The following is an 8,437-nucleotide window of genomic DNA, read 5'->3' as shown; positions in this document are numbered from 1 at the left end:
TCAACAGAACCTTGATATCTAGTTTTATGAACACTCCATCTTCTATCTCGGAGCTTACATGCGTTTATGATGTGATCATCAGTATATCCATACCTTCTGGAAATGACGAAGATAACACAGTCGGCATAGATTGGAGGGGTCGTGAATGTTGCTAATACTACCTGAAAATCCAACTCCAAATCTAACCGGGGCAGTCGTATAACATCATTCCAAAAAGGATTGTAGAGATAGAATTGTTCTGTGGGTCGCTCATATTTTTTCAACAGCAACCAACCATATTTTGAAGCATAGAGTCTGGTATCGTCGAAGAGTATTCTCCCAACTGTGTATTTGTAAGTTTCACCTTGCAGGTCTACGAATTCTATGTGTTTACGATCGCGAATACATGTATAGCTCATCAGGTACGGCACAAGCAATGTGGAGCGTTGTGGAAGATGAACCCCATATATGATAACTCTCCAGGTCCTGCATACGGCAGCAAAACGAACAAGATCCCAATATGGGAGACGATCGGCGATTTCGCATAAGATATCGATTGGAAGGTCGGACCAAAAAGAATGTTCATTGCCTGTGTTCTGGATCAAGTTGTTATTATTATTGAAACATCCTTCTTCTTCTTCTTCTTCGACCAACAATTCTTCTTCTTCTTTAGAACTCGTCCTCAGCTCGAGGCAACAGGAGAAAATTCGAGGAGCAATAACAGCTTCCTTGGTATAGCTCGACATTTTTCAACACAAGCTCGATCCCATGCAGAAATCATCGTTGTCCCTCGATATCATTTTTGAAAACTCTAGCTCAAGCCGCAGCCATATCTATTTATATTAATTGCTGTGAACGGCTGTAAATCCTATTCCAAACCCTATTCGAATTCAACCAGGGTAAGGTTTTAATATTTTCGGAAAATACATTCTTTTGGAAAATAGCCATCTCATGATATAATCGTCACTTATCCTAGCCTTCTTCGGTATGGGTTTTGTTTCCTATTCTCTTAAGCAACTCCGGCTGCGTGTTTAAACCCAAAAGAATTCTTTTGGGTAAATAGCCAGGATATAGCAGCTGACTTTAGGAGAAATATATGCAGTTATCGAGACAATAAGTTGTTCATAAAAATGTAAATAGATCTCTATCCCAACATCAAAAAGGAAGAAAATAGTGCAATCTGTGGAAATTTCATGACATTAAACTAACAATGAACGTCAGCCGTCTTATCTATTCAGAATTGGAAGGGACACCATTCCATGGTATTCTGTATAAAGTAAAAAATCAAAATCAAAATCATATCCCCAAAGCATGGCAAATGGATAAGGAAAAGAAGTAATCTTAATATATTAATGTCACTAACTATAACATCTTCATTCAATATCCCAGAGACATGAAAACTGGTGCATTTGAGGTTAGGGACTAAGTGCCTATTTATATGCCCTACGGCTATATTCCTGGCATGCTCCGAAATAGTTCAAAGATAGGAAACTAAGCATTCATCAAAAAAATTGTACAAGAAACACTAACCAGAACACAGTGACTAATTATACCCTCCTCCAACCCTCCCCCTCCCCCACTTCCACCTTCCCAGAATACTCATCTTCACTGTAGCAAGTCAAATTCTTTAAAATTATATCAGATGCAGAAGTTAAACAGCGAATTAGAGACGCCAGTTGAGCAGAGTCCTAAGCAACAATAGAAAACTTCACCACAAAACTCTAACCGTTTCCAAACCTAGAAATGCTGAAACTCTCAATTGATCCCTCACTTTATCCCCCACTGATGAACTAACTACTAATATAACCACATACATGAATTTCATCACACTCAAAAACAACTTCTACTTGAAAATTCATTTTCAGCTTAAATTTCCTCAATTAACTACAAAACAGAAACCGAAAACCAAAACACGAAGCGATAACTTGGCCTTCACTTAGTTCTACCAATCATTTCAGACAATCAAACCCTAATCGAACCGCAAAATCAACAAGAAATTCAAAATGAGTTGAAACACTAATACTATTTGGAATTCGAAACGAAAAGGTGAATCAACAAAATATAGGAGAGAAGAGCTACTGAGAATTTAAAGCAGAAAATCGAAGATGCAGAGAAGGTGTTCAATGAAATTACCGAGAGAGTAGACACGAGAGAGAGAGAGAGAGAGAGAGAGAGAGAGAGAGAGAGAGAGAGAGAGAGAGAGAGAGAGAGAGAGAGATAGCAGCTCAAATTTGAGTATGGCAGCTCAAATTTGAAGAAGAAGATGTGGTTTTGGTGCCAGACAGTTCACTGAGCTTGAAAGCTTCGATGAAATAACTCATTTACATATTTGTGCACTCCATTAATAGATAACTAAATTTACGGCACACATAAGATGCACGCCTCTCATTAACTCTCACTTTCTCTTTCATACCTTTATGTTTTAATTAGATATAGGTTTTTATGTACATATTTGTACCTTTTGATCGATTAGATTGGTAATATATTCTATGTTTCTTTTTCATGCTTCGTATGTCTAGGTAGGTCAAATCTCTACTATACAACTTTAAATACCTACTATATAGATACAATTGAAGTAATAATGTTTAAATTTTTGTTCTAAAAATTTTCATCCTATAATGTAGGTATATAAGTATTCGATACCTACATATTGATTTCATAGGAATGCATTTAACCTTATTCATCGATGAATTTTAGATTTTGGAATTTGAATTTGAAATTTAAAATTGAGCCAAAATGTGATTTAATTAGTGAATTTAGAATTATTTACCTTATTTGGTTATAAGGGTAAAATAGACTATTAAAAAGAGTAAACGGATTGCAATCAACAAGAAAATATGCACGGACTACATCTAATTTTTATATAACAAAAAGGACTTGGATCGAAAAACCTCTAAACTATTCTGAATTCTCATGGAGAAAATAAATCAAATCCTACATTTCTTGTGGAGAAGTGCTCATCACTTTCTTCTTTCTGTTATCGACCGCCGGCGATTTGGTAGCGCGATTCCTTTGAAAACAGGCTTTGAACATGTGGATACAAGGTTGGCATTCTCTGATACCGGGGATCAGGGGCGGAGCCACATTGGGGCACGGTGGGTCCCGTGCCCCAGTGAGATTTTAAGTATATATATAATTTGGTTCAACATAGGAACAAAGTACTGCTGTGTCGCAATGGTTGGGGCACATACTTATGTAAGGGTGGTCCTTGGTTCGATTGCTGGTAGCAGCAATGTGCTAATCTTTTTCGACTTTTTTCTGTTTTTCTAACATTAATACTATTATCTCCTCTCAGCAATGTGCTAATATTTTTTTTATTTATTTCTTTTTTCTAACATTAATACTAGTATTTCTTCTCAGAAAAAAAAAAAACATTAATAATATTCTTTCATATAGTTTCAAAATTCAAAGATAATTATATTTCCATTATAAAAAATTGTCTAAAAATCTAAAAATTATAAGTTTTATTAATAAAATATGTAATTTAAAAAAACTATTGATCTTTTTAAGTACAAAAATAGATATTGATTTTTCCCTAACCTTATTATAATTATTATTTTTATTACAATTTTGATATATTTTAAGTTTAGGTTTTTTTTTTTTTGAAGTGTCCCAGTTGAGATTATTTTCTGGCTCCGCCACTGCCGGGGTTTAGTGCTCTAGACTTGTTTCGTTTCGCCTGCTTCACTGCCTCTATTGTTGTGATTTGTGTTATAGTCTTATATAGTCATAGGTTATATAGCACACCAAATATGATTGGAAAAAAGAAAAAAGAAAAAAAAATCGTACTCAACTATTGAAGTAACCGAACTGTGGTCTGCTGGCTACTCAATGCACAGTAGCCCGCCATGTCTAATCCTCCCAACTCATTCACCTTCTTCTTCACGCTCACACTCCTCCTCATCGCCAACCGGGCCCACCCACCAGAACAACCCGAACCCGACACTCCCGTCACCCGCTTCCAGAACTACCTCCGGATCAGTACGGCACACCCGAGCCCGGACTACTACGCCGCCGTCTCTTACCTCAAAGCCCAGGCGGAGTCCATCGGCCTCCACTCCCGCACCCTCCACTTCGCCCCCGACAAGCCCCTCCTCCTCCTCACCTGGCCGGGCTCCGACCCGACCCTCCCTTCCCTCCTCCTCAACTCCCACCTCGACTCCGTCCCCGCCGAGCCCTCCAAGTGGGCCCACCCGCCCTTCTCGGCCCACCGCACCCCCGAAGGCCACATCTTCGCCCGCGGCGCCCAGGACGACAAGTGCATCGCCATCCAGTACCTCGAGGCCATCCGCAACCTCAAAGCCGCAGGCTTCAACCCAATCCGCACCGTCCACGTGTCCTTCGTCCCCGAGGAGGAGATCGGCGGCCTCGACGGCGCCGCCAAGTTCGCCGTCTCCGACGAGTTCAAGGACCTGAAGGTCGGGTTTGTTTTGGACGAGGGTCAGGCCAACCCCGGCGACGAGATTCGGGTCTTTTACGCTGATCGGACGCCGTGGAACTTGATCGTCAAGGCGAAGGGGATGCCCGGCCATGGTTCTAGAATGTTCGACAATAGTGCCATGGAGAATCTGATGAAGAGCGTTGAGCTTATGGCGAGGTTCAGGGAGGCTCAGTTCGATGAGGTCAAGGCCGGGAATGCTGCTAATTCGGAGGTCATTTCGGTCAATCCGGTTTATTTCAAATCCGGGATTGTTTCCGGCGATGTGAGAGTCATGTGGTTCTTGTTGTGTTTGGTGTTTGAAATTTTTTTTTTTTCATCACAAAGACAAAGACAAAGGTGTTTGATATATTGTTGGTGTATTTAGGGATATGCGATGAATATGCAACCTTCTGAGGCTGAAGCAGGTTTTGACATAAGAATTCCACCTACTGTAGACCCGGAGCTTGTCAGAAAGAGGATTGCTGAGGAATGGGCGCCGGAAGCTAGAAACTTGACTTACAAGGTACATTTTGCTGTGTTTATTTCCACTGATACAGTTCATTGATGTTGTGTTGTTCATGGGTTTAGTGTTTTGGTCCATGAAGTACAATGTGAATCATACAAGAGTGAGCTTAGTTGAATATATATAGCTTTCTGCAGGGACCATAGACTTAAATGTTATCCCCCATGTGATCAAACAATTTTGCTGAAAGTACATATTTCTGTTGTTTTGCCAATTAGCTAGGATGAATCTGATTGTGAGATAAAACCTGATAACTAGGTCATAGATGCTAGCTGTTTCCGTCTCCTCAACTCGGTGTTTATACATGTGTAATTATGAATACTTAACATTTGCATCACAAGTTTTCTATATTTCATAGAAGTTAGAACTAAGTGGTGGTTGTTGAAGAGTCACTATTAGCAAGCTGGTTAATACCAGAATTTTGGGTACTTGACTTATGTGCCAAGGTACTGCTCGACTGCAATTCAAGAAAATTAGGTTGTCCAGATAAAATTCATTTTATGAGGCTTACCGTCTAGGATAAAAACTCTATCAAACTTGGCTGTTCAGAACTTTGTGATCTTTGAAAAGAAGCTGCAGTTGGGGTATTGCTTTACGTTATGCCATGTTCCTTTCTTTATTGTCTACATTCTTTTCCTGTGGTTAACTTTAAAGCATTTGTTAATTGTGAAATTCAAGTAATTCATACGTAGTCATCAATTAGTGATAGTGAACAGCTATGGCTCTGGTCTTTAACATGGGACCAAAGTTAGTCATCAAATTAGAAGAGGTAGTTAACTTTGGTTTAGGAGAACAACAAACGGCTTGGGGGGCTGGCCAGTTCAACTCCCGATTATTCATTCATTGTAATGCATACCAATAGAACTACTTTTCAGTGGCTTGTCTGAGCCCATTAGTTATGGATTTCAAAATGGCCATTTTGAGCAAGCACTTGTCTTTTTACCAAAATCTCCTGCCTTCCACGTGTCAGCTTCAAAGACAATATATGCAGTTCTCAGATTCTGGATATGTGATTTTAGGCCTTCTTATCAGATCTCTTAGGATACCAGATTTATATGCTCCACCAGACTCTTGAGTTTTAAGTTTGAATATCATCTTCATTTCCTCTGTTTTCTTTGCAATCAAACGGAGTATTAGTCAGAAAAGGCTCACGGACTTCTTTCCTTTACATGGCAGCTAATTGAGAAAGGACCCACTAGAGATTACACGGGTCGCCCTTTAATGACCCAAACCGATGATTCCAATCCATGGTGGTCTATTTTCAAGCAAGCTGTCGCAGCAGCTGGAGGGAAACTTGCAAAGCCTGAAATCTTGGCTTCAACCACTGACGCACGGTTCATGAGACAGCAAGGCATTCCTACTCTCGGTTTCTCCCCAATGACAAACACTCCAATCTTACTGCACGACCATAATGAGGTTTGATATGTTACGGTCCTTTTAACGTGCAGTTAGTCAGTTACCATCAAATTCTTTTCCTGACTCCAATATGTCTGTTTTGCAGTTCTTAAAAGATACCATATTCTTGAAAGGCATCAAAGTATATGAATCCATAATCAGTGCTTTGAGTTCCTTCGAGGGAGGATCACGTTAGATGCTATCAGTATTCAGTTTGGACATTCATTATTTGCTGAAATTCACATGGCGGCAATGATGCACCATTCTACTGGCCGTGTTGCACTGAAGTGACTCGGGCAGATTCAAAGGAGGTGAAGGTTTGGTCTAATATGTTTCAACAGTCTTACAAATTTTCGTAAATTGTCCCCATTAAGCTTTGTACATAATTAATAAATCTTCCACACTAGAAAAATCCAGGATTGGGGAGTAGTTGCGATGGACCTTTTGTTGTTGGTATTTGTCTAGTGACATTGCTGTACATTCCTTGTAATGATCATGCATATGATCAAATTTGAGGGATCAGAAATGAAGATACAAGACAGGGATGTAGTTTATAGTCATGTACTTGTTTCAAATTCAATGCAAATACCATAGGGTAATTTTGATTGGATCATGACTTGCGCTCCAGCCCCATTACTTGCAAATGTGTAGAACATGTCATTTACGCCTTGTTATCTCTTATGATATGAGAGAGCTAAAACAGATGGAATCAATCAACAAACAAATGAATGATTGATTGATTAAAGATTTCCACTAGTAGTTTTAGATAGGTCCTTTCGCGCCAAAGTGAAAAACTGAAAACATTGTGGTGGAAGAAACACATTCCAGGCATGTCTTGGAGTAAACAGCCCATGCTTTTTTATCAGGGACATGCAATTGTAAGCCCACCTTAAACAAGTATCAGCTTCCATAATAGTGAGCAAACTGCAATTCGATATTGCTTGTGCAACGTAACCCAATAAGCTTGAAGCAAACCTAATTATAGTATTTGCTCATTTCTCATCTATCTGCTTTAATTTTCGCTCTATTAGTATGTGTTTGTGAACTCTAAGGTTCCACTTGTGATAATTTCAAACATACATTCAGGTATTGTCAAGACTAAAGAGGGATACAAGGACTACAAGTTTGGTAGTGTGACTGTTTTGGCTGGAAATGGCCATTTTAAGCAAGCACTTGTCTTTCTCTTGGATCAGGTCAGAAGCGAACTCTTTCTGTATAATGTTCCCTGTTAACATTTGATTAGATCCACCAATTCCAACGCTCTAGCAATCTCTTTTTACCATGTTATGGGATAGAACCTCTTGTCCAAAATGTACGCTCTATATGGTAGAGGATACATGTAGCTCTGGTACGTGTGTACCCTCTGATACGTAGCTCTGATACCATGCAGTTAACCTGTGTTTATACCATGTTAGAACCTCTGGTCCAAAATATATCCTCTATATGTTAGCAATACATATATACTTAAAATAGAGTAACAATATTTATCAAGCTAACACTCTCCCCATGGGCATACAAAAGCATGCCTGTTAAGAAATTGAGAGAAGTAGAGTATAGGGAACTTATCACAAACGTGTTAAACAACCAATCACCCCAAAAGCTTGAGTTGTTATCATATATGGTAGGGCAATGAAGATTGAAGATAAGAAATGCAACACAATAGTTGTGGGATAACAAATACCTCGTGAAGGTTGTAACTAGGCTGCTAGCTGTGATGTTGTTCACTGTTCTGGTCAACAAGTTCCTCCCCCCCCCTCTCAAAACCAGGCATATATATTATGCCACCAAACATCAATTCACAGTGACGTGAGGCCATAGCAATGATATTGGATATGGTTCTTTTCCTTTTCTTGCTTGATACCATGAACTTTTTCCAGGAAGTTTCTACGAATACAAAAGAAGAGATTTGATTCTCATATCATATCATATCATATCATAGTATATAGACCTTACGCACCCACATGGATCTTGCCCCTTCATTATCCAACACACTCCCACCTTCGAAACCCTAAGTTGCTTCACTGCACTTTCGCCCATATCCTCGTAACTTCCTAATCGAAACCCAATCTCTTCCATTCGCTCTCTATCATTATAAATCTATATACCAAACCACGCTATAT

General features: G+C 39.4%; 1 protein-coding gene across 1 annotated transcript; it reads left to right on the top strand.

Moving 5' to 3' along the window:
- Positions 1-3,739: 3,739 nt before the first annotated feature.
- On the top strand, positions 3,740-6,930 carry LOC112173713 (aminoacylase-1). Its single transcript, XM_024311392.2, has 4 exons — positions 3,740-4,682; positions 4,785-4,922; positions 6,099-6,338; positions 6,424-6,930. Exons 1-4 carry the CDS (start codon positions 3,828-3,830, stop codon positions 6,511-6,513), a joined length of 1,323 nt encoding a protein of 440 aa, XP_024167160.1. The 5' UTR covers positions 3,740-3,827; the 3' UTR covers positions 6,514-6,930.
- The last annotated feature ends 1,507 nt before the right edge of the window (positions 6,931-8,437 follow it).

Source organism: Rosa chinensis, chromosome 6, assembly GCF_002994745.2.
Source record: "Rosa chinensis cultivar Old Blush chromosome 6, RchiOBHm-V2, whole genome shotgun sequence".
NCBI classification, from domain to species: domain Eukaryota; kingdom Viridiplantae; phylum Streptophyta; class Magnoliopsida; order Rosales; family Rosaceae; genus Rosa; species Rosa chinensis.
The sequence above is the reverse complement of the archived record's forward strand: the minus strand, read 5'-3'. Positions and strand labels throughout refer to the sequence as shown.

Bases quoted from the DNA above. Each gene is read 5' to 3' on its own strand.
- LOC112173713 (XM_024311392.2), top strand. From the start codon at position 3,828: ATGTCTAATCCTCCCAACTCATTCACCTTCTTCTTCACGCTCACACTC. The intron at 4,683-4,784 runs GTGAGAGTCATG...TGGTGTATTTAG, and splicing joins CCGGGATTGTTTCCGGCGAT to GGATATGCGATGAATATGCA. The intron at 6,339-6,423 runs GTTTGATATGTT...TCTGTTTTGCAG, and splicing joins TACTGCACGACCATAATGAG to TTCTTAAAAGATACCATATT.